The sequence below is a fragment of the Scleropages formosus genome, chromosome 7 (assembly GCF_900964775.1).
Source record: "Scleropages formosus chromosome 7, fSclFor1.1, whole genome shotgun sequence".
NCBI classification, from domain to species: domain Eukaryota; kingdom Metazoa; phylum Chordata; class Actinopteri; order Osteoglossiformes; family Osteoglossidae; genus Scleropages; species Scleropages formosus.
In genome coordinates, this window is record NC_041812.1 from 25,505,608 (window position 1) to 25,531,873 (window position 26,266).

At 37.5% G+C, this 26,266-nt stretch overlaps 1 protein-coding gene across 1 annotated transcript in view; it reads left to right on the forward strand.

Moving 5' to 3' along the window:
* The first annotated feature begins 212 nt into the window (after window positions 1–212).
* The window catches only part of LOC108926270 (TOX high mobility group box family member 3-like), a 35,614-nt gene continuing 9,560 nt past the window's right edge, over window positions 213–26,266 (forward strand). Inside the window, exons 1-2 of the mRNA XM_018738857.2 lie at window positions 213–1,014; window positions 20,116–20,181. Of these exons, the coding sequence (XP_018594373.1) occupies window positions 913–1,014; window positions 20,116–20,181 (168 nt within the window). The 5' untranslated portion in view covers window positions 213–912. The remainder of the gene's footprint in view (window positions 1,015–20,115; window positions 20,182–26,266) is intronic.

A 26,266-nucleotide genomic window follows, 5' to 3' on the forward strand; every position in this document is an offset into this window, starting at 1 on the left:
TAAACAAAAGAGATAACATTTTAAAAAAGCGCGTGTGTATGTCAAATGTTTCCCATGTCCTAATTTATGCCACAAGTTTTATATTACTAAAGGTACAGTATTATAATTGGATCACGTGTAAAGTACGTAGCAGTGCCTTTGCTCCAGTACGAAGAAGTACGTTGGAGTTGGAGCTCGTGCAGAGTGAACCGCGGGCCGAGGGGGGTGACGAGGCGCGCGCGGGGGGCGGGGCGTGCGCTCGTCGGGATGTTTCACTTGTTCAATAAGTACAGAAGCCGTGCGAGACTGCGAGCAGACGGGGGGTTGTGCGAGACCTTTTCGGAGCCGTTGCGGACGCAGGGTCACCGCGAGGAAACGGGGGGTCCTGCCATTTCTCGCTGCGTGACGTCCCCGCGAGGCAACGGACGGTGTTTCAACAACGGCGAACAATAACAAAGAAAGAACAGAAAGAAGAGGCAAAAGTCGTCAGTCAAGAGAAGGGAGTAAAAGCATGCTGGCCATCCTTCCTCCGTCCTGTATGAGTTTAACTTATTTTTTTTCTATTCCCCTGAGTCGCTGATTGTGGAGGCTGTGTGGCAGAGCTTTCGCGGGGCGTCTTTTTCGTTGAGCGCGAGGCGCCTCTTTTACCGTACGCGCGCACGAGCGCGAGCGAGCGAGCGAGCGAACAGTGCGGCTTTGGCGCGAATGTGAGGGGCGCTCGAGCCGCGCTCCTGGGCCACGGTCAGCGGTCACTTGTCAGAGGGCGTCGCGACTGGAGGATTAATTTGATATTTGTACAACAAACTTCACTCACTGCCGTTCCCTTCTGCTCGTCTCGTCAGCGTACTAGTTTTGGGGGTTCTGTTCTTTCTCACGCAACTCGAGCGAGGTCGTACTCAATAAGCCCGGTGGCACTGCGGTACTTTGCCCGTCATGGATGTACGGTTCTACCCGACAGCCGGTGGGAACCCGGTCCCCGGAGAGCCGCCCAGCCTGGATTTCCCGCACTGCCTCGGCTACTACGGCTACAGCAAGGTGAGGTGATCACCCCTCCATCCTCAATCCTCCACCTGACTTTCGAGCTCGCGGCTGCCCGTGTTCTCTCTCTGCACCCACCTCGTTCCTCACAAAGTTCACTCCTTCTTCTTGTTTATATTTGCCTGGCGCTGCTTGTTAGTCCAAGGTCTTGCTGCCTCAGGCTCTTCAGCATCTAACTGGACTGAGTGGAGGTTCGTGACACTACTGTCTGATCATATACTTCACCAGAAGGAGGAGGTGATTTCCAACGACGAGCTAATTAATTGAGAGAAGTTTAAATTTTTGGTGGCACTAGACTAGTGCTCTCCTTACACGCAGATTTAATGATGCTACAGGAGAACAGTTCGAAAGATACTCATACTGTTAATTAATTGCTGTCTGTCTATTATTACTGTGACTCACACAGGTTTCAGGCTTTCAGCTTCATTCATTGTTTCCATTCTCTCTCAGCCTTTTATTAATTATGAGGGACCCATCCTGCTGCTGTTTCCACAGCTGTTCGTCTTTTGGGCCCAAAGGGACAGAAATAGACAGTTTTTAAAAATTCCTGCTCACTATTATATATATAAAGGCAGTCTGCAAAAAAAATCCGAATACAAATTTTGAAAGTATTAAAACACTCATGGGTAGCAGAATAATTCAGATGGAAGAGATTTGACACTGATGCAGTCTCTCCAGTGGGAACTTACTGGAGCCACTAAAAGAGCAGATTTACAATGTCACATAGAGCTTTGCCCCACTGCGGAGTGCATCTCTGCTTTTATACTTATATGAGAGCCTGATTTTTGTTATCCAACAGCATTTCTTTTTACACTCCCTCTCTATGTGGGTTTTGTGATAATTTAGAATCGATAATTTATTTAAACTTTTTAAATTGCTAATTTACTTTTTTGATCTGAGCAGTTTAAATACCAGTGTGTACATTTCTTATGTTACTTTGAAGAGTTTTTGCTATAATGCTTTATAATTTAAGGAGTACATGCAGCCTGTGATAGAGTGGCATCCCATTTGGGGTGTACCCTCCTTAGCTTAGTACTCTGTGGTTCTGGGATATGCTCCAAACCACCATAACTCTGACTTGGACAAGCAGTTAATGATAGTAACTGAGGGCGAATATATGCATAGTGGCACTTTCTAATTCCCTGTAGATTCGGTATATATACAGTATGTTTGAGCAATAAGGCTGTGAAATTAAAGAGAAAAGGAATTGTGCCTTTGATTGGACAAGTGGCACTTGTAGCTGCTCTGCATTCCTCATAGCCATGTCTTTTTATTCCAGTGTTTACTTTGATTTTTTATATGCACAGCTGCCATAACCACTTGAAACCTGCTATCAAAACTTTTTTTTTTCCACTTTAATGAAACATAAGTTCCTCAGATTGATGAGTACTATGGACAGATCTGCTTTTGTGCAGGGTTTTGTCTGTTGTGGTTTTTAATACTTCAGGTGTTGATTTGTGAACAGAGTAATGTAAATAATCTAAAGCTACTCTTTTTTTAACAATACAGTATGTTTTAACAATATAGTATGTTGAGTGACATTTTCATGTTTTCATATTTTGTGTGAAGTTATACCATGACTAAATACCAGGCTGACAAGGGCTCAAATTCACCTTCATTTTTTTAACTTCTGTTATACAGCAAAAGCAAAATTTCAGGTAATCTGCAATCCTGTGTTCCAAAAATCTGTTACCCAATCAACAGAAAACACAAGAAAAACAGAAAGTTAAGGTCATTAACATATTGTTGTGTCTGACAAATATCTTGTAGCTGTGGGTAGGCGGCTGCTTGTGTAGTTGTGTACAGCTGCTACGTTTTGATCCAAAGGTTGCTTGTTCAGATCTCACCTACTGCTGTAGTACCCTTGAGCAAGATGCTTACCCTAAATTGCTTTAGTAAAAATGCCCAGCTGTATAAAAGCATAAATAGTTGCAATTACTTCAACATTTTAAATTGCTTTGGAGAAAAGCATCAGCTAAATAAAGAAATGTAACTGTAGGAGTCAAATACTTGGCAGTGATGCCAGCAAGCCTAAATATGAAAAAAGCCTAAAAGTCATTATTCCTCTGTACAGATATTTATATGCAGCACTGATGGTTTGCTTTACTAAAGTTGCTATGGGCAGTGAGACTTCATTAGCTGAAATGTAATTCTGTGTTACCCATAATAGTGTCATTTGAAATCTCTGAGCTTTACATTCAGTCTGTAAGGAATCATGCTGTGTGAAGTGGGAAACTTGTTCCAATTGTCAGAGAGAAGGAAGTGTCTTCAGATGTACATTTTGTTACATAACATTTCTAACATCTTGTGTTCCTGACAGAAAATTCTGCTGCAGTACAGACATTTCAGTGGAACTGATATACTTGACCAAAATAGTTTTCTAATATTGATACATAGTGCTGCACCTTATCTTTTAAACAGCTCTCTTTTCCATTCTCTAATCCTGCAAAATGAACTATGTTGGCTGGGCTTGTCTTGAATCATAGAGTTGTCAGATAATGCACTTTACTACTTTCATTTTATGTAGTTTGTGTTTTCTCATTTTTAGTTTACGTGGAGAGTGCAGAATGAGCCTCTCGAAATTAATAAATTTTCATTTTGATTTGTAAGTAATTGTTGAGATTCAGAAGGCTGCTGGTGAAATGATTACATTTTAATGACACAAGAGACTAAAGTGTTTCAAAGCACTTCCAAATATCACAAAATTGGTGAAATACCAAATAATCTGGACAATGGTCTGAAGCCTGATTTGCTTCCTCTGCAGTTAAGCCAATAAACCATAGTAGTAATTTTTAAATAGCTGGACAGAAAATGGCAGTCGAGAAAAGAAAATGTCATAACTTCAGAGCTGAGTGTATTAACACAGGCCAGAATATTACAAAGGAAATGAAATGCTGCAATTGAATGAACTTCAGTAAAGGACCTTGATGAAAGGTGCCATAAAGTGTGATTGAAAACACTCTTCAGCCTGGTACTATGGTATGCCTTGTAGTTGAGAGGAAAAAGAAGTCCATCTGTTATTTCAGTATTTAATATTTAGTTGTGTGGATTGCATTCAGGTGTGTGACAGATTTGTCACAGCAGGATGCCCTTTTAATATAGCTGTTTGATATAAGTTTGAACACAAAGAAAACTGTGTTTAAGGACTTTCCCACCGGGTCCATTGAGCTAATGATTGGTTGGTGCTTGGAAATCATGTGTGCAGTTATATATTAGAGAGGGAAGTCAAAGGGAGATTATGGTTGTGCTTTTGATTTTTATTGTGAGCTGTGTGGTTCCTGGAGACTGCATGTGGTATTAGTTAATGGGAGTTAATGGAGAATAACTAAAGTTATTAAATGCCTTAATGTTTGTGTGACTGCTTTGATCACTATGCAGCTGCTTTAATTCAGAACAAAAACTAGGACATCTTAAAGTTTACATTATGAATCCTTTGATTACTTTTTATGTTACGTGTGACTGTGATAGTGTCATTTGGGTTTTGGCCTACAAAATTGCATTTTGCTTATTTCAAGATTTAAAATATTTTTCTGCCTTCCCACTAGATAGCCCCAGTGTGGAAGTCTTCAGTACGTTAGTGAATGAACTTGCATGTATCATTACTTGCAATATATTATATATACTCCTTTCATTCAGTTTCTTTTGTTCCTCACAGTTTACTCAAACTTCAGAAGGATCTTGATGGAAGTGTTCACTTAAGTATAATTTTTTCAGTTAGTTAAATGACCTATTCTCGGAAGAAGCATACATAATTTATTTTTTATGTAGTGTTTTTTTCTCCCCCTCCTTGTCTGTTTTGGTAGCATCAGGCTATGTGTCATTAAGACTAGAAATGAAAGAAATCCATGAACACATTTTAAGTAGCCAACCAAACGGTATTCATGTTTGAATAGTTCTGTACATTCCTGTATCATTACTTGTATTTCCATTAAAATACACCTTATGTAATTTTGAAAGCCAAAACATTATGCTGTCCAACAATATTGTGGCAGTTTCAGATTTTTCGAGTTGACCTCTGAACTTCTGTAGCTAAGGGCTTCCATGATGTTTCACTGTTTTTTTTAATAATATGGGCATACCCTGCTGTGGACCCTTAATCCATTCCTGGAAATGGGGTGAATAGCAAAAAGGCAGATAGTGGGAGCCCATTTACCATTATTTCTTATTGGGAAGATTATAGTCAGTTCTCAGCCGATCCCGAAAACCCCAACTAACTTTGACAAGTTTCTCTAAAAATGAAAATATTTAAAATAATTAAGTCATCATATACTAATAACAGACAGTAAATAACAGTATGATATGAACCATAATATTTAAGTTACCCAGAAATATTGTAACAACTTGCCTGAACCATGCTGTTGGTAGGGTTATAGAAAGACTGCTTGGGAGACAGAAGTGTCAGAACACAAGCTTTGTGGTGCCTCTGCATTGTGACACAGCAGCACTCACAGAGCGCGCACATGCCCGGCCAAAACCTTTGTAACTACAGAACAACATGGGAGTCATTAATCCCCCGTATCTCCCCACAGTGGCAGCCCAACAACTATTTACATCCGCAGCAGCAGTGCTGCATTATAGGAGAGCAACTACTTTCATTGCTGCCACTACAGTTTCTTTTGTAGCATTTTTTGTCAGTTTGATTTGAGTAAGAAAATATAAGAAAATGTGTTCTTAGAGTCAAATTTTTTTCAGAGATGCTTTGACAAAAAAGGTGTTATAATGCGTGGGATCGGGGCAGATAGCAAAGAAGGGTATTCATTTTCAAGAGGTGTTATAGTGAAAGTGCAGATACCAGGAAGGCAGATAGCAGGATATGCATGTAGTTGCTATGGAAGCTGTGAACAAACAGAGCAAGAGAGCCAATGTAAAATGATACATCTGAAGAGCTGCAGTTGTAATGGTACCTTTGCCCTAAAATAAGATGACATTGCGATGCTCAAACTATAGCACAACTGTTACATTTTACTGGTAGCAGTGCAAAACATTTTTGCACCGTAGTCAAAAAACTGTCCTTTCGAATAACCACATTTTTTAACTTTAAAAATCAGTGTCTGCGGATACCATAGCAATTAGTCAAAATGTCAGGTGATAGTGTAACCATGTTTGAAATTTATCCTCCAATAGCACTTCTTGAAGGTAGAGACCACCTGTCTCTTTTGTACAATTTATCAGAGATATGCAACTTTTTTGACATGATCTACACTTGATCTACACTTAAATACCATGTCCTGTGTCTCATAATTCAACAGTGGTTATGCTACTCAGGTTGCCTTCTCCTCAACATGTTTCCTGGTCCTTATTCAGACCCTCATTGGCAGCTGTTAGATAAGTCTGCCTTACTTCATCTAAGTTTCTGGCACTTAACCCATTACTGGTCCATGCCTGCTTGGTAACAGCTGTCAGATCCCAAATATCTCAAACCATCTTAGGTCCTTCCCCACAAAAGTACTGAACATGTTGTAAACAGTGCAACCACACTCACAGCAGTGCCCATAAACGATCCATTGCTTAAATTTTCCACTGTTAAACAGAATACATGTATCCTGTCCCCACTGTGCAAATTGAGTTGAACTGTATAGTTCCGTTCTTGGTTGAGACTATTAGGCATGAAGTAGTTGAGGGAATGGCACTATGGCAATAGAATTGTTTTAGAAACATATTCAGTCTCAAGAAAAGAGAGCAGCTTCTCTGACTGATGGCGAGGTGTATACAGACTTGTTGCAACATGCAGTTATTCTTTTCTATCCCAAAATGTCCAAATATAATGTTAAATTATTTATCTTTTGCTTTTCTTCAAAGCTATCCACAGTGTTTTTTTCCATTGCAGCTAATTGTACTGGAGCAATTTTAAGATAAGTACTTTTGCTCAAGGGTACTACAGCTGGAGGTGGGATTCAAATCTCCAACCTTTGGGTCCAAAGGCAGCAGCTCTAACTCTTATGCTACTAGCTGTCCCATCCCAGCATTTCAAATCATGAAAGTAAGGGGCAATACATTTGTTTTTAAACTGTGATTCATTTTAAGATAATTTGTGTGTTACATTCAGGATTATATCCTGTATGTCCACATCTTCAGTTAAATGCAGTTAACAGTACATAAATACATTCTGCCTTTTGACACAATTTTGAGCATTTTTGCAAAGTACAGCTAATTGAGTGGATGATCCGAGATAAATTAAAGGGCACTGATTGTTTAAATAGTTACCATATAACTGCAAAACACACACACACTTTCAGAACCGCTTGTCCCATACAAGGTCACGGGGAACCGGAGCCAACCCGGTAACACAGGGCGTAAGGCCGGAGGGGGAGGGGACACACCCAGGACGGGACGCCAGTCCGTCACAAGGCACCCCAAGCGGGACTCGAACCCCAGACCCACCGGAGAGCAGGACTGCGGTCCAACTGCAAAACATAAAACATGTTTAATGTTTTAAACCATAAATTCGAATACAATTAAATGTTTTTGTTAAATATACATCTGATGCCAAATGCCTGATTCAACAGGTGTATTTTAAGTCAACCTTCAATGAAAGTGTTACCTGAATGAAGAAGAAAAATAACATTCTGAAAACCACAAGGCATGCTCTAATTTTAGGGATAGTTTTGCTTTCTGTACAAAGGCAAGCTTCTTAACTGAGATTTCAATACAGCCAGGAAAAAAGGAAAAATACATTGTTTATGAATTTAAATAGTTTCAACTTTTGCATGGTAAGAAATTTTATGTAGTTTGTTTGAAAATTCCAGTTTCTAAAAAGCATAAATCAAAAAAGCACTATTGCATGAAATGAACTGCTTGTTTAATGTTTGCATTTTATTTATTTATATAGAAATACCTAGACCCTGGCTCAATATTAAACCCATGCGTACTCTACATTTCCATCTTAGACTTTGTGAAAATCACATATAAAATCTGTGTTCCATCAATAGAAAGTACTGCATGTGATACACTGATTGTAAACATATAATGCCTACATCAACAGTGGTGTATTATGACACCTGCTTAGCTTAGCACTAAAAGGATACTGCAGTGGAGCAGTGCTGAATCCTGGAGGACATTGGCCATTTCTGCACACTTTTTGCAATGAAACCTGAGAGCAGTATTTTTAAATGTGTTCCTGACAGAGGTGCTTTGCTGTGCATTCTCTTCAATAAGCTGACCTTGCTCCATAATGTTCTAATTAACTGTTTGAAGAACATGCATATACTCTAAAAATATTTTCTTCTTAAGTGGAAGGATGTAATTTGTCTTCCAGTTGAACTTCACTATAATGTGAGTATTCAGTCTGAAAATAATTGTTTACTGGCAGTTTAAGCTGATCTTTCACTGGGATGCTGCTCATAGCATGTTGTATTAAATGTATTTTTTCTCCTCTGTGATGTATATGTCGATAGCTACATTTTAGTCATATGTGAATGTGACAAATGTAATGCCTTTTGAAAGTAACTCTTCAGAAAGAAGTGGAACTACACATATATGTTGAAGTATACAGTCCAACTGTTGCTAGTCAGTTTTTTTTTTTTTTTCTCATCTATACATTTACACGTAATAACTATTACTTCCAGTTCTGTTGCTATTCTTTGAGTAATAAACAGTTTCTGTATTTTTATTTCCTTGGTCAATTTTTTACTTGTTTTATGTAAAGGTTTAATTCTATGTTTTTCAGTTTAAAGACTGGGGTGTAGTGAAACTCTATAAACAATGAATTTATTATTAACTGTTCCTTTTTTGTTAATCCTTTCAAGCAAACAACGCAGGAGTTTATGTCAAATGTACATTTTATAACATTAATTTCTTGCCTGATCCAAACATAAATCATTCTAGATGTTAAATTGGTAATATACTCAAAGAAAATACTGTACTTAGTTTAAAATATCAGCACAAGTGAAATCAAATTATATGTTTTATAGATGAATATTTCTCAGACACTGCTCAAGACATAAAAACTCTGAGGTAATGCCAGTTAAGCCCTGCCTGTCGCCAGGCATATGGTTTTTCTCATTGCTCGGTTAGCTGTAATATTTATTTCGTGTGTCCGGTGACACTGAGAAAAGTAGTTCCAGAAACTGTACACTGATTGTTTCATTACAGATGGAACCCTTTAAAGAAAAGCCCCACACCAATCTGAAGACTCAGTTAGATGTTTCATTTAGGATGCTGCAGTAAAGACCCAATTACAGTTACTGATTTCAGGATTCAGCAGGATTTCAAAGTTTGGCTCTTTTCCTAAATTAAACACATCTTGTGCAATTGTTAATGAAAGCACTGCTGATTGCTATTCAATTATAAACAATTGCTCAATGTCATTTTAAAGAGGTTTATTTTATTCCACATGTTTGTACAGTGATTCTAGAATCTTTTCATAAGATGCATACATTAGTCCCACTATAAATTAGACTGCATGTCATGCCCTGGCATCTACAAAACCAACTGAAGCAGTAACAGACCATCTGAAAACTGGGCCACCATCCAACAGTAGAGACTGTGCTGAAACAGAATAAAAAATTAGTCTGAAGATTTTTTCTCTCTCTTTTTTTGAATACTTGAATGTGAAGTAGTAGTCTAATGGTACAACCCAGCTTCATATTTTTTAGTATGTAATGTTTTCTTTTATGTGCTATCTTTCTGAAGCCAGATATCTTTTGCACAACTTCGCCCCACTGAATTATTTGTGGACATTTCACTTTGTGGTTTATTTGTACACTGTTTGGGCCTTGTTGATCTGGCCTCTTTGTGCAGTGGTGAATTTACTGCGCATGATGCACATTGTAGAACTACAGAACTAATCAATATGTAAACCTTTACCTATAGGTGACATATAAACTTTTGACTGTTAAAAGAATTTCTGAAGGAGTGAATTGTTTGAGAATTGTGCGACTGAATGCTAACATTTTATAATGTGCGCTGCTTGACATGCCTCAGCAGTGCATGGTGAATCTATTTTAAGAGCCTATTAAAGTTCTTTAAATTCTCGGTAGTGTTTGTTGGTGAAATCCCAGGAATATTTCCCTCCATGTTCCAGGAGCTCTGTAGCTAAATGACCATTATATTGACAGTACTACATTAGAAGTCTGCTACATTTTGTTCCTTAATTTGCAGTGTCTTTGAAATTCATTTTTTTTACTGTCACTGAGCTGCTTATACAGAAATGGAAGTAAATACTGAACAGTACAGTAGAATCATGGTCCATTTTAATCATTTAGGGGTCATTCCGTGCAGAATGACATTCACAAAAAATTCCCATGTATGCTCCCATTACCAGAATCCGGAAGAACTGACAGGTTTGACTACTTATTCCTTTTAAAGAAGTTTTTGTGAAATTACAGTCGTTTTTCTTTTATGAGATCTAATGCGCCGTTAGTGTTTCCTGGTTCATAGCAAAGTAGTTTGTTTTAATTGCATGTAAGTGGAGATGAGAGTAATACTGAAATAACTTGACAGCGTATTCATTTAGGCTGCCGTTTAGGGCTTTTTTCTTCAGTGTAAAATATTGAAAGTAATTAGCAAATGGTGTAATTGTATTATCTGCATACTGTTCAAGAAAGATGCCTGACAAAAGGCATTCCTCAAGTAGAAATAGAGACGAACATAAATCAAAGTGGTTCTCTTTACTTAGGCACATCCCTTTGGGAGGTACCTTAGAGCTTAATTAAAATCCAGAAGGACCTTGTTTTAAGTGTAAATGAGCTACTTCTGAATAACAATGTGAATTCATGCCCTAGAGCATTCATATAACGAATGATCCATGAGTATGACGTACACTCCATATTCTTCTAAAATGATTATCAGTTCTTCTTCGAAGGTCTGTGCTTCTGCCATATGTAGTACAAATTTTATTAAAGCAAGTTTGTTAATATTTTTATTTAACAGTTATCCTTGTTAGTTAATCCTTCTGAAATGAAGATAGTGTTCAAATATGAAGGCTAAATACTAATCAGTTTTTAATGTACCATATATTTAGCATAAGTGAACAAAAAAACATTTGAATAAATCTTTGAAGACGGCAGAAGAATGTTTGTATTGTTTTCTAAGAATTTTAACATAATTGTCGACTTTCCTTAGCACGATGGTATAAGCTAATCGCTATGGCATAGACACTTTTCATGATACTTTGTGAAGAACTGTTAACAGCTCCCTGCAGGCTGTGCTCTGACAGAGATGTGAAAAAGGAGGTCAAACCAAAACATAATGAAGATGAATTAGGAGAGACCACAAGTCCTGGGAATGAAGAGCAGGCTGAAGACTGCACTCTAGCTTGCTACAGCTTAATTTATCAGTGCTCCAGAATTCACAAACCAGTCTTCATAATACAGTGGTTGGATGAAAAAAAAACGATGTGAAAGTTTTGTGATTGTAGCATTCCTACAACATGTATATCAGTGTACTTATATTTTTTAATGAGCTACAAGATTATTTAATAAAAACCCCATTGCATATAATTCAGAAAATTATTCCTTAGGTGAAATGCTCTAATGACTGATGATAAAACTGGGCAAAATACTGTGCAATTCTGGAAATTCACAATAAAATAATTAATTCAGCTTCAGTACAGGAAAAAAGATTGAAGCCATGAAGTATAATAATAACAGTGATAATAATTTAACCTTTAAGAAAAGTTCTCCGGCTGCTTTGGTGCTTGTCTGATTAATATAAACCAAGTCTTGCTGTCAGCAGACTAAATGTTAAGTGGTGTCTTTAATGAAGTGGAGTATATCATGTTATGTGTCATGTTTAAATGCTTAGATGAAAAACCTTAATTTGATTATTTCCTGTGAGAAATCTGTAATCTGACCAAGACTGTGTTGTGATACTTGCTTTTATTCCAGTTGCAGGTTGTAAATAAGTGATTTCTAGTGGACTTTCCCCCACCCTCTGCCTGTTCTCTTCCCTTTCCTCTTAATAATGAATGTCTTGTATACCAAGAAAGTTTAAGTTTCTGAGAAGGTAGAGAAAACAGCTGTGTTATTTTTAAATCAAAAAGAAGCTCTTTACAGGTGTGTTAGTATTTCCCTTTTTGGATAATGGTATAAATATATAAATTGTGGATTGACCTACCTGTTATAATCTGCTAAAAGTCAGTTAAACAGAGTTTTAACAGAGATTATATAAATTTTGTCTTAATGTGTAAAGAAGTATTTATTGAAGGTTATTTTCTGTTGAATGCTTAAAAGGCAGAGTTGTGTCAATTGATTGATAGGTCTTTCCCAATTTTTTTAGATTTTAACCTTTTTTTTTTTAAGTTAAGTCATTCTGTAAAGTCAAATAGGTAATGTTTTACAAGGTGTTTTGGAATGTTGTAGCTGATGCCTGCATAAAGTGAAAAAGAGAACATCCTTGACCATATGTTTCCATAATGTGAACTAATTTGCTCCAGTCATATTGTTAATCTTTGCCGACTTGTTGATCGGCAGTTTCCAGACACATTTCTGGAGACGAGCCCAATTGCATCTGCAGAAGGACCTTTGTCAGCAATGCCAAGCAACACAGCCACAAATTGGAGTCTTGTACTGCTCTGGGAATGGTGCCAAGATTTAAATTAGACAATAACCTCTGCTCCTCCATATTGCCCCTCTTTTCCAGCTGTGGGCAGAACCATTTGTTTAATACAGTTTGCCCTGAAGTTTATAATGGACTGACACATGAGTTATTGCTGGGCAGTTTGTGTTTCTGAGATTTATACAGACTTTTCCTTTTAGTTGATAGGTTCAGTGAATGAACACTGGCTGATTTTCATAGTGAATTTTTATCAAAATATATATGGAACAAATAGTGATGCTATAAATGGGGCTTTGACACATATGACTCAGTTCTGTTTTACCCGTAAATGCAGAGAAAATAATTAAAAGTGTCTAAAAGAGGTGAAAGGGTACTCTGATCCTGAACCTGAAATAAGCTGTGTTTAACCCAAGTTAGCCCTTTTCCATCTGTCAGATTAAAGATGACTTTACAATGAGTGTCCTTGTGCTCTTCAGTTGAAGTTGTTTCTCTGGATGGTTGTTAATCTACCCTCCAAAATAGTTTTTTCTTACTATGTAACAAAATATAATCTTTGTGATTTAAATCAATGCTCATGTGAAACTGTAGTTTCCTACTGTAATTTTAATGCCTTGAAGAATTGAAGGTATTGGTTTTTGTTTACTCATAATGATTTATTTAAAAGAATTACATTTTAATGTAAGTTCACAATTCATTTGGTGGCTCAAAATTAAGTGTATATTTATAGTTTATGATGTTTCCCACAGGAATCCAAGTATTGAAATGCTAGAATTTCTTTTTCATTTAAATATTAATTCAGCTGGTAGTTCAAAATTACCAGACACTGTGTTTTATATGGCACCATTCTCCTAAACTGCATTCCATAATATCTGCACAAGACACAGTTGAAAAGATGGGTGATCAGCCCCTCCCCCACAACTTCAGCTGAGAATGATTTTTATTTTTGCACATCCTCTAGAAAAGGGGAGCAAATGCTGGCTGATTAACTGTAGACAATAAATTATTCTCTGAACTAATAAACAAACTGCATTTACTGAAAATGAGTTAAATAATTGCAGGATTGCCTGTTGAAAACCTACCCTCATAATGACTATACTAAAAAAACACATTGTTTATAGTATGATATGTACATTTTTTTCTCACCTTCTGAAGGTAATTTGCACTTAGTGTGGGTTTCCTCTAGGTGCCCTGGTTACCTTCCATATTCCAAAGAGGTGTGTGTGTGTTACAATGCTTTGTTGCTGACACTGAGCATAAAGCCAAGAACCATGTCTAACCCTTTGTTAAACCATAAACTTACCATTGCTGTATGGTGTAAATGGGTGAATGATTATTAGGAATTCAGTGTAGTGTCTAACATTGGAAGTCACCATGGATAAAGTGGTCAGATAAATACTACATCATCATTGTATGTCACTTTGCCAAATGCAATCATTGTAATGCTCAGCTGCTCAGCTTTTGGGAAGCATGCAAAATTTAAATTTGGTCCTTGTAAATGCGAAGAAGTAGGTATATGAAATGAAACTTGTAGTAAACTTCAAGTCGAGTTCTCATAACTCGAATGGTTGTATCTGAGGGATTACCATATTGCAAACATTTATTTCGTTACTTCTTTACCACTGGTGTTTGGTTGTTCAGTTCTTTGCATCACTCTTTAGGAGTGCTTTATAGATATAAGTTGAACGGAGTTGGTATAATTTTTAAAATGTTTATAAAGTAAAAACAATAGGATAATATAATAATACATTTATTTAATTAGCATATGCTTTTCTCTAAAGCAACTTCCCTTGAACTCTATGTAGTATTATCAGCCCACACACCTTATTCACCAAGGTGACTAACACTGCTAGATACACTACTTACAATGGGCCACTCATCCATACATCGGTGAAACACACTCTCTCTCTGTGACACTCGCACACTACGGGGGAACCTAAACAGCAGGTCTTTGGGCCATGGGAGGAAACCGGAGGAAACCCACACAGACACGGGGAGAACATGCAAACTCCATACAGGCTGAGCAGGGATCAAACCTACGTTCTCTTGCACTACCCAGGTGCTGTAAGACAGCTGCACTACTTGCTGTGCCACCGTGCCACCCGTAATATAGTACAAACATGTTTAACAAGAATAGTACTAGTATTATGGTATTTTACTTGTTTTTTTAGAATTACTGCCTCATTTTATTTTATTAAACTTGTGTTATAAGGTGTAAGTTCCTGACGGCCACAGTTTGTTCCAGACACAGCCTCTGGTCTGTATAAGACAAATTCTTAGCTGTAAAGAAACGGAACCCTTTGTGCACATGCTCAACACTTTTAGTTACTTGGTTCAGTTTTAACTACTTTCAGTTACCTGGTTAAATTATAAAAATGACAAACTTATTTTTAAATCTAATTTTGATTTGTCTTAAAGGTAAAGATACATTTTAAAGTTCATACTACTTTTTATAAATAGGTAAGTGCTGGTTGTAGAATGGAAATGATTCTACATGCATTAGTTATCTTTGGGATGCAAGCATAACCTCGGAAATGTTAATGTGGGTAATGTGTATGTTAATGTGGGTAGGTAGATATGATGCCAGCCCCAAGAAGTGTTTTTTAATAATGGAACATATTTTATAAAGGCTGGAAAACAATATTTAGAGAAAAACTGTAAATTGTATTACACACAGCTGACTCATGAGATGAACAATGTTTAAAAGAGACAAAAACCTGAAGCATTTCTGTGTTTTTAAAATAAAAGTTTAATGTTAAAGAAATTTTAAAAACAGCTTGATTTCCATGTTTTAAAATTTTATTGGAATTCTGTAATTTATGTATACATGTAAAACAATTTGTGACCTTGTGTTTATAAAGAAGACATTCATTACAAGCAGCACAGGAACATGGTTTTTAATTGCCATTTTTATATCCTAGGACGAATTGCCATTTTAATATCCCTCTCAGTCAGCTCAGTGAAGGCAACAGCTAGGATGATACAATACATTACAACAGTGCAGTGCTGCTAACAGGAAATAAACAGAATACAGACTGAATCCAATTGCCATCTGGCTGCTGTTTTGTGATGAAGAATCAGGTTAGGTTTGACTAGCTTGTAAAGACTTACATTTTTCTTTGCTACACTTACACATTGGCACTGTTAATGTTTAGCACAATTCTTGTTTTCAGACATATTTAACAGCTTTAAGTGCTAGGCATAACTGTGCATGACTTTTTTTTTTTTCAATTTTTATTCCATGCAAATTTAGTTTGCACGGAGTCAGACCACAAGTATTTTTAGCTTGGTGTTTGATTCTGCTCAGTAAGGCACAGTTTTGAATTTTTGGTAAAAGTGTTGTCCAGTGGTGTAGGTCTGCAATCTTGCATAAGTATGCACACAGTTCAGGACTACAGTGTGAGTGCCAACTGAGTATAAATGATATTGCGAGGGCAGCTGGCCTGAGTTTTCAGTGTGAATTACTGTTTAATTCACTGTATGTTTTGTTGGTGATGCCATGGAAATGAAAAGATAGCACAGAGATTCTCCTTATGAAAGCAGCAGCTGGCAAAGGGGGCAAAAGCTTGCAGTACTTGTTCTGTCTTGTTTTTTTATCTCTTGTTCCCTGTGCTGACTGAAGAGGTCTAGGTTGTCCCTGTGGCAGCTGTAATAAGAAATAAGATGGAAATATGGTTGTCTTCAGTAAGGCTTTACCGAATGGCAGGTGGCTGGGGTTTTATTTGAAGTGCTTCAAGTGAAGCATGGCAGCATGGGAACTGTATTTCAGAAAACAATAGCAATGTTATGATCAGTGAGTATAAGCACAGCTGTGGAGTTATCTGTCAACTCTCAGTATATCAGTGCCGCACAAAGCACATGTTTCAGTTGACTCATTGCAAGAACCATACCACACCTGTTTGCTGTTTACTGAAATGTTTTACTACGTGTATTTCTACATTAGTATTTTTTCATATCAGAATATTCTTAGTGCATGCCCTAACCTGTTTGTGTAAGCTGCTCTTTTTGTGACATGCATTAATGGTTTGTTGTGTTGTTTTTATTTCCTAAATCTAAGTCAGTTTAGGCATTTTATCATGTATCATTGTAATCTAGGTTTCTTTGTCTATGACCTCCTTGTTTAGAATGATGCAGAAGAAAAAAATTCTTGGGTGTTCCCTGAGTTCAAAGTTTATTGTCACAGGGTTGCTAGCCAAAAGAGAACATCCTAGATACTAGAAAATTTTGGCGTGGGGGTGGCTGTTGCCTGTCTTTTGATGGCCTTGAAATTCCCCTTACTTAAAACTAGGTCTGTGTTTGCTGGACACAGATTACTACACTGAAGGATAGATACTGAGTTGAGAACTGACTATATAATTTAGTCTGAGTCTCGTCTCCTAAAGTTTGTTTTTTCTTACTCACGTCTGAATGGTTACTCACTTAAAGCTGCATGTTGCTCCCTTGTATTCCATGTGAAGTAAGTAGTATGAGAAACAATGACCTGTGTTTGGTCATGTGAGGGTACACAGTTTAGTTTGTCTAGTCCAGTTCACTTAACTGTATGTTGAGGTAACAGTTACACTTTATACTCAGATGAGGTGATATTGTTGTGCCAAGAATTTTGGCTTGTAGCCATAATGTCTGATTTCCCTCAGTCATAACAAAATTAATAAGATGTGGGACTGAATTTACATTTCTTTGATCTAATACAATAAATACCGTTGTCCTCCACAGGCCTGTTTAGGGGTGCTATATAGAGTTGCACAAGATACTAACAAGAATTTTATTTTTAATTATAGGACCACTCCTCCAAACTGATCAAATAAAAATCTCATTATATTAAGAACCCTGAAAATATTTAATGTATTATCTGTTATACAGTTAAATGCATTGCATTGCACTTGATCCTTAAAATAGTAAATTTGGAAGTCAGGATAGCTGTCCTTGCATTCCAGTCTTTGAAACGGTGTTCACAAAATTAATTATGACAGAGTTACATTTGTTAATTATAAATTCTCCTTCTGAAAGTATGCAAAAAATACAGGGTTCACTTCAGAGTTTTGGCTTATCCAGCTCTTAAGTCTTTTGCTTTCTGATATAGTTCCTTGACAGTGTAAATAGAACCTGTGCCTCCCATTGGTTGCTTAAACTGTTCTCTGTTTACTGGCACAAAGTGTCTGAAATACACAGAGCTGATAATCTGCATGATCATTGCTTTCACTAGTGCAGCTGCACTATTGCTGATTATTGGAAACATTCATATGAACTGCTTTAGCATTTATTTTGAATAGGTTTTGCAGCTTTGATTTATAAATGGCAGGCTTAAATCTAAGAAGTAGGTACACTAGTTCTACATTTGAATGACTGACTGACTGATTTTTCTGACCTTTATGAGATAGTTAAGGCTGCTGGTTGCTTAGCTTCCATCCCTTTGGCTACTGAAGTGCTTTCTGTGAACACTCTGCCTTGTTTACACTAATGGGTCAAAAGCAGGCTTCCTTCAGCATCTCATCCTTTAATTACAGAGCACCCATTGTCTGAGCTGACCCAGTTCTGTGTGTACCCCTTCATCAGCAGAGCAGAGGTTCCAATCATTCTTAATTTAATGTGGCATTTGGCTGAAACAGCTCATGAACAAGAAAACAAAAAGTATTCACTAAATTAACCAAAAATAATAATGGCTTCATAAATAAAAATGATAAATACTCCTTGTTGTCCTGCTTAATTGAGAGCTCACTCAGCTACTGGACAAGATTAATATTAGTCTTTGTCTTTGTCATGTTTAAGAGAATCCAAAGAATTGATTTTGTGTAGTCGGTCATTACTGCTGTCAGTTTAGCTCTGAAAGCACACTCTTTGCAAAGTGTACAGCTAAAGGATTTTTAATTTAATGTACTTCATTGCGAAAAGTAATGTGCTAAAGTTCCATTGGGGAAAACAATTTCATTTTCTGTGGGGTTTGGGTAGATGTTGGTGATTATGGTTCAGTTTCTTGGGTTCTTTGTGTTATGAGCTGAAACTTGCAGTTTAGTGACCTGGGAATGATACGTTAATGAACAAGTTTAAAATAAACAGCAGAAAGCTTCACTTTATTTAAAGCAACTGTCAAATCTGATATTGTATTGAGCTCTGTTTACATGATTCCTATAGGTGCTTTGCCTTGTAATGTTACTGATAGTAAAGGCCAAATAAAATGGTGAATAGTAATTTTCTTTATGTTTTGCCAGGATTTTCTGAAGCCTCTTTTCTGTAAATATATTGGTGTTCATCCTATGTGGAACAGATATCTTGCCAATACTGTTGAATGTGTTGTACAGTACTTTAACAGTAGTTTTTCGTTTTGTGAATTATTTTGGAGGAATGCTTTTAACAGACAGGTGTTCCCAAGCAAAGTATCTGTGTGCAGCGAGGCTTCTGTGTTGACTTAATAGCGGGTTGTGATCCATTTAGAGGGAGAAGTGAAGGGGAGCGGCCTCTAAATGATTTGGACCACTGAAACCACCTGCTCCGCCACATGCTTTTGGGCCTGCTTCTCCCCTCTCATCAGTGTACTGCATTGTTAACATGGCTCTTCACTTTCTTGTCTTTCTCTTGGGCATGTACTAATTAACAAATACCATTTGCAGTTAATTAACTGCATTTTTTTCCCTGAATTTGCCATCAGCCCTGTCAGTGGTGGTTGAAGGGGCAAAAAGAATATAAAATTAAATTGTTGTAGTCTCAATACTGTGGATTCATTTCAATCACACAATGCCACATGCATTTTTCATGTTCATGATTGGACATGAAAAAGGTAGTGGTACTAGACTGTCACATCCTTATAAAAACTGACATTATAAATACATTGATTTGTTAGACAACTGTGTAAGTATTAGCCAGTAAAATGCAAATTTGTCTTTGGCATTGCTTTGTATTAGAACTTATTTTTAAATTTTTCTCTTGAAGATATAAAGCTGCTCCCACGTGGCCTTCCTTTCGAAAAGTGGACTTTAGTTGCTTAAGTTCTTCACATGAAAACACATTATGCTCCAGGCTTCAGATTCTGGGCAGTAATTCTTCACTCTGTGTTCTGTTGCTCCTGCCTGTCAGCGTGCTTGTCTCTGAAGAAAGGAGAGGTATTTCACTCAGCCTGAAGACACAGGTTTTCAACCCTCTGTTCATTGTAGCAAAGCCCCTGCTTTTTGACACAAAACCAACAAAAACATTCTTCCAGTTATGGGATTTTTTTTTTTTTTACAGAGACCCTACCTATGTTACCAAAGCCTAATGCTTTTACTGCATTTTGTTTATTACTTTGTGATGCAAACATATTCTAAATTTATATGCTAAACTTCATGAATTGTCAATGTTTGTTACCAGTGGCCTCTATTTGAAATGTCTGTTCAGTTTTCTGTGTGACAGTACAGCAGTTTTATAGTTCTTACATGCTCAAGGACACAGTCTGGTTAATCCAACGTCAGAACAGAACGATTTGATTGAACTTTGGTGACCCAAGTATCCTGTCTTGTTTTACAGTTAGTTTGAGTTCTCAGTGAGAGTACACTTTTTTTTCCAGTGGCATATTTAGACCTTTCAGGAAAGGAACAAGAACATGCAGTCTAATAATGGTCTTCATTTCTCTGGCAGTTTGGGAACAGTAACAACTACATGAACATGGCCGAGGCAAACAGCGCACTCCTAGCAGCTGGTGATGTAAGTACTCTTTCCCCAAGATGCACTCTCTCTTTGGTTCTATTCACTTGGTCCTTTTATGTGCTGTACAGGGATGCAGGAAGGGCAAAATGAGGCAGATTCCCAGAATTCAATGTCTTCGTCCTTTCTGTGAAGTGCAGTGTACAAAATGGGTGTGGGGGGGGGGCGGTTAATTAGACACAGAAAGATTTCTCCATTACACAGTCCATGGGGTTGTCCTCCTGCTGGCAGCACGTGCCTGGAAGATTGAGGCTGGTTGGACCAAGAGCTGGAAACTGTATACTACCATAATGCACAAAAGTGTCCCTAGAGCACTGGCTGTTATATAGGATACTTCCTATGAAAGAAAAAAAACCATCTGACATGTTTTCCTAAGATGCGTTTTTTTTTTTTTTTTTTTTTTTTAGTTTATTTATTTATTTATTTATTTGTTTGTTTGTTTGTTTGTTTGTTTGTTCGTTAATGGGGGGTGCAGTGGCGCAGTGGGTTGGACCTCGTCCTGCTCTCCGGTGGGTCTGGGGTTCAAGTTCCGCTTGGGGTGCCTTGCAATGGACTGGCGTCCCATCCTAGATGTGTCCCCTCCCCCTCCGGCCTTACGCCCTGTGTTGCTTGGTAGGCTCCGGTTCCCCGCGACCCCGTATGGGACGAGCTGTTCAGAAAATGTGTGTGTTTGTTTGTTTGTCTGTCTGTCTTTAGCCACTGTGTTGGGGCTGTATAGAGCACTAAAGATTAATTTAATTTCAATAAAAGCATCATAGCAGTGGAGCTATTTCAGTAGTACAGTGAGGCAGTGATGAAAGAAGATAGTGAAATGAAAGTTGCGAAAACACATGTAACTGTCATATTGTGTTCTTCAGGATTTGAGTGAATAGGCTATGGATACATGTGGAGTTGAGCAACATAACACTAGAAGTCTCCTCTATTACTGAGCTCCACCACTGCAAGAATCCCCCCTGCCTTGTCCTTGAAGTCTATATACTGTAACAAACCCGAACCCTTCATTCTACACTGCTCAGGAAGACTGTTCTACACTTTTATTCTAAACCACTATGTTCTCAAGAAATCAAAAATGACAGGGAGCTTTGGAGACTGAAGCTAGATTTTGTGAAGCATGGTTAAGAAAGGACTGCCTAAATTAGGTGGAACAGATCTTGGCTGCCTTCAGTGAGTGCACAATGTGAATCCTGTATAGAGAGCACCATTGTTCTCACACAGATAGCTTATTTGCATGGATGGTAGTCAAGTGGGGAATGACAGAGGAAGTCTGTTGTGTCAAAGTTTGGCTACTGATCTGCACACAAAGCTGGACCTGGAGTAGCTGTATGATGAAGCTCTATGATAGGGGCTTTTTCCCTTATTTGATTCAGTTGGAATCCCTTCCATCCACATCTAGAGACACAGGAGTCAGCGGTCACACAGAGCTCAGCCAGCAACAGCAGCTGTTCAGAAACAATTTAATCCCAGCTGTGAAGACATAGTATGTCAGTCTGTGGGCTGTTAGGAGTTGATATAGCTGCACTGCAAATTTGCATTTTATCAAAAGAAACAAATGTTTTCAGTCTTACTGGTGCACATGGCCTTCCGTTTTTAAGTATGCATTTCTGCAGTTAGAAAAGTGAAACTGTAAAGCACATATTATTATTATTATTATTATTATTATTATTATTATTATAATTGTATGGTATGAGGTTTTTTAATCTAAATGGAGGAAAATTCAAAAATCATGTTCCTCTGAAGAGAGACGTCTAATTTCACAGTAAATGTGTTTTTCGTTTCCCTTGAAATGGTTTATTAATCCATTTAATGTGTCAGCCCAAGGGTAAGAATGCACAGTAGTTGAAGGGTTGCCTTCTATGCTACTAGTAGTTTTTATCTTGATTTGCTGTAGTTTATTGTTGTTATGCTTTGTGGAAGGTTTATCATTTTAATACCAAAATAGGTTATTAAATTATTTTGTTAAGAGATTGAAGAGGTATTCAAAGATTTTTCTTTCATTTATATCATCATTTTATTACATTTTTAGTCCACTAACCAAGGAATAGAATCTTGATGAGTTTTTAAACATACTGTCTTGAATAGTCAAAAGAAACGTCAAATAACTAAATTACAAGAGTGTGGTCTACATCAAAAGTAGCAAGAAAAGAACACTCAGCTTCATAATAGCTTTGATCCCTGTTCCAAAAGCTTTTTCTCAAAAGGGAAAAACCATATACCAGATAGCTGTAAGTACTGGATTATTTTTGGAAGGTTGGCATGTAATTACCATCTGCTTTTACAATGTCACATGAGCCAATATTGGTCAGCTTGTTAAAGCTTGTGTAATGAAATACAGCTTTATTACTTTCCAAGAAAGGAAATTGTATATTTAGACTGAATTACACAAACTAATTCTAAATACAACAATTAAGTAATTTAGTTTAATACCAGGTTGAAAAAAGCAGATTCTCTATATGATATGTGTTTCAGAAATTATTGAAGATGACACCATTTTGACAGGTATTGATTTGATAAGAATGACTGTATGGTGCACCTTTTCAAACTGCTGTTGGTGATGGTTTCATAGCCAAATTGGATTTTGAAGAAAAGATTAATTGGAGACTGTTCTCAGCTCTGTGGTGTTCACCATTACCTAGTACTGGAACACTGTAGACTCTACTGCCCATTTTTGATTTAATTTTCAGTTATTTGTCCATTGCCTGTGGAATTTTCTACAAAAAAATCAGTTTGGATGTGACTGAAGCCTTAATACCAGTGTGTTTTCTGATGTAAATATTTTATATTAAGCACATGTGGAAAAACATCTTACTGGAACTGAGGTTTTTGAGGGGCATGTTTGTCTCCCACCAATGATATGTTGACATCTCCTGCTGTTGGTGGTAGATGTTTGGTAGAACTAGAAGGCTATATTATAAATGGTGCTCGGTTTTTAGTGATCACTTACTGTTTGTTTGACTCTTGTTACCAGGATTCACCCTCAGGGAAGGACCGCTCACTTCCTACATCTTGAGCCAGAATTTGGCTTTACAGCTGGCTTTGCTGAGCCTTCAGAACAATTTAAATGGATAATCGGGCAGTTGACGTGAAGAAAGTGGATTTTGCATATCCTAATCTGAGATCAGAGCCTCGTAAGCTTCTCCCAGCACAGAATTAGGCTAGCTTTATGCGAAGTGACACAAATAGAGAGTGTGGCGAGAAACAGGCCCTTGTTGGGCCTGGCAATGCAAGTCTGGCACCTCATTGCTAGAAGATGAGAGACCAGCAATGACAGCTGACATCTTCTCTACCCAAGCTGGTTCTCAGCTTGCCTCAGTGGTTTAAAGGATGCAGCTCTTCTCTTGTTTAACATTTCCTCATCCCACACTTCTCTGTGTATGTGCAGTGGGAATAATCACTGAACCAGTAATATTTTTTGCAAGGAAGTTCTGTAATTATCAATGAAAACCTTCTCTGTGTCTGTACTAAGTTAGCACTATATTCAGAGATCATATTCAATTCAATTCAATTTATTTTTATAGAGCACTCTTCTCACACAGTGACACAGAGTGCTGAACAAAGGGATAAGACAAAAAATAGTTTGGTAGTTTGCTGTGTACTAAATTACTACATTATCCATATGGTTATTGAAGCTGTAAGTATATCTACTGGCTACGGAGGAAAGGAACAAAAAAACTCCCAACTGAAAGTGAAGGGAGGAGAAAAAACCTTTGGGGGACCAAGTGCTAGTGGCTGCCCACCCCTCCTGGTCATTAAACATAAAAAATTTTTTAAGTCAATTTACAACTAATAATAACATTGTAGATGAATGTTAACTTGATTTCCCAGTTCACATAGGCATGTCATGTCCATCATGGCCGACGGTCATCTTCAATCAGCATGGGGTGCTGACATCACGACCAGCTGTCCTCCTTAGGTCTTATCATTGGGAAAGAATGCTCAACGAGAGAGGCAATGTTAGTAAATAATGACTTAATGAGTTTAGAAAGGTTAATCCAGATAGGAAAAAAGCACAGCCAACAAGAATTTCACTGGTTGCTAGAATGAACAGATCAGTCTTTAGCCAGGATTTAAAGACTGAGATAGACGGACCATTTGGAACATGCTCTTTAGCTAAAGGCACGCCCTCCTATTGAGATCTTATTGATTACAGGTACTTTAAAGTAACCCGCATCAAATGAACGAAGACACAGTGCTGGAATATAAAAATCAATAATCTCACAAATGGAAGCCAGAGCAATGCCATTTACTGCCTTATAAGTAAGAACAAAGAATTTATAATCATCTCTAAACGTAACCGGGAGCCAATTCAGCGATTTAAGTACTCGTGTTATATAGTACTAGTAACAATTCTCGCAGCAGCATTCTGTACCAACTGTAGCCTGGACATTGTCTGGTATGGGAAGCCTGATAATAAAGCATTACAATAGTCCAGGCTACTTGAAACAAAAGTATGAAGCACTTTCTCAGCATCTTGCCTACATAGGAATCACCTTAATTTAGCTATGTTTCTCAACTGAAGGAAGCACGACCTAGTCAATGTAGTAACATCAGACACAAATGATAGGTTTCCGCCCAGAAAAGCACCCAAGTCCTTAACACATTCTGTATGCTTGAAGCTTATACCATTGGTGGTAAAGATTGGTGTAATTGATTGAATATATTATGATGGTTAAGGTACTGTAAAATTTGGGAATCTATGATCTTTTCTAAAATTTTGCATTAAAAAAGGTAGATTAGAGACAGATCTGTAATCACCTGGGTTATTACAATCAAGATCCGATTTTTTTACTATGGGTCTAATAACGGCGACTTTAAAAGCGTTCAGAACACAACCATTAAGAAATGAGGTATTAACGATATTGGCAATAGGTTCTGTGAGAACGGAAACTGCGGCTTTAAGTAATTTAGTGGGGATTGGGTGTAAAGGACAGGTAGTAAATTTCATCGAGTGAATTAGCATGGTAATTTCCTCTATAGTAATTAAGTCGAAGCTACTGAAACGTTGTGGATAACATATTATCATTGCCAGAACCCCTTACACTGGCTAGGACCAAAGTAGAAGCTGTGAAGGATGCCCGGATAGTCTCTAATTTATTGTTAAAAAAACAACATAAATTCGTCATTAGTAATAGCAGCAAAATTACATCGTTTTATTCTGAAGTTTACCATATCCTCTGATCAAACACTGAGTTGAGCACATCCTACTAATTTCTAGGTTTTTTTTTATTGGTTTATAAGTTTCTTAAAATTTTGTGTTTAGTGATTTCATTCTGATGCATTAGTTCACGTTTGCATACCTTGTCCTTCGGTGACAGTAAATGTACAGTACGTTAAAAGCTTGTTAAAACAAATCTCACTAGCCCAATTCCCTGCAATAGATGTGGTATAATTTCTTACACACCACAGCAAAGGGAAAAAACACGAAGAACAGACCTGCCATGGTACAACAGAAAACAGGTTTGTAATGGTGAATAGAACGAATCGGAAGGACTTCATGATTGCAGAAGTGAAAAGGGAAAATGCTATTATCTGCCTGCACAAGCACATATCATATCAAGCACATGGCATTCAATGTAGGTGAGGCATTATAGGTAAGTGTTTGTTCATGAAAGTAGCACAGGCGTTGTTAATGTACTTTAATGAAGGACATTTTAGCATACTCATGTCATCGCTTGTCTTCTTCTCTGTGATGGACTTGTACAAATGAGAGTGAAGCAATGAATGTACCTCAGGTTGGTTAAACATAAGTTAGAGTGAGACAAAAGAAACCATTGAAGATTTCTCAGTGCTAAGAATATGAACAACAGAACACCATATCTGTCCTTGAATAGATATTTTGCTCATGTCAAAGTAAATAGTGTAGTTTCCAGCTATGTCTAGAATTTATGTCTACAGTGTCTAAATGTCCAGAGGGGTATTTGTGGCCTAACTTTTCAGCAGCTCTAGCAATGATTTTAGCTTTCCCATGAGGGCAATTTAAAGCCTACTGTGAATGTGCAGACTGGAGACATGATCAGAGTAGGTGAGAAATTCCATCATGAAGAGGCCAAATAAGCAATTTAACTGTGACCAACAGCTTTAATTCTGA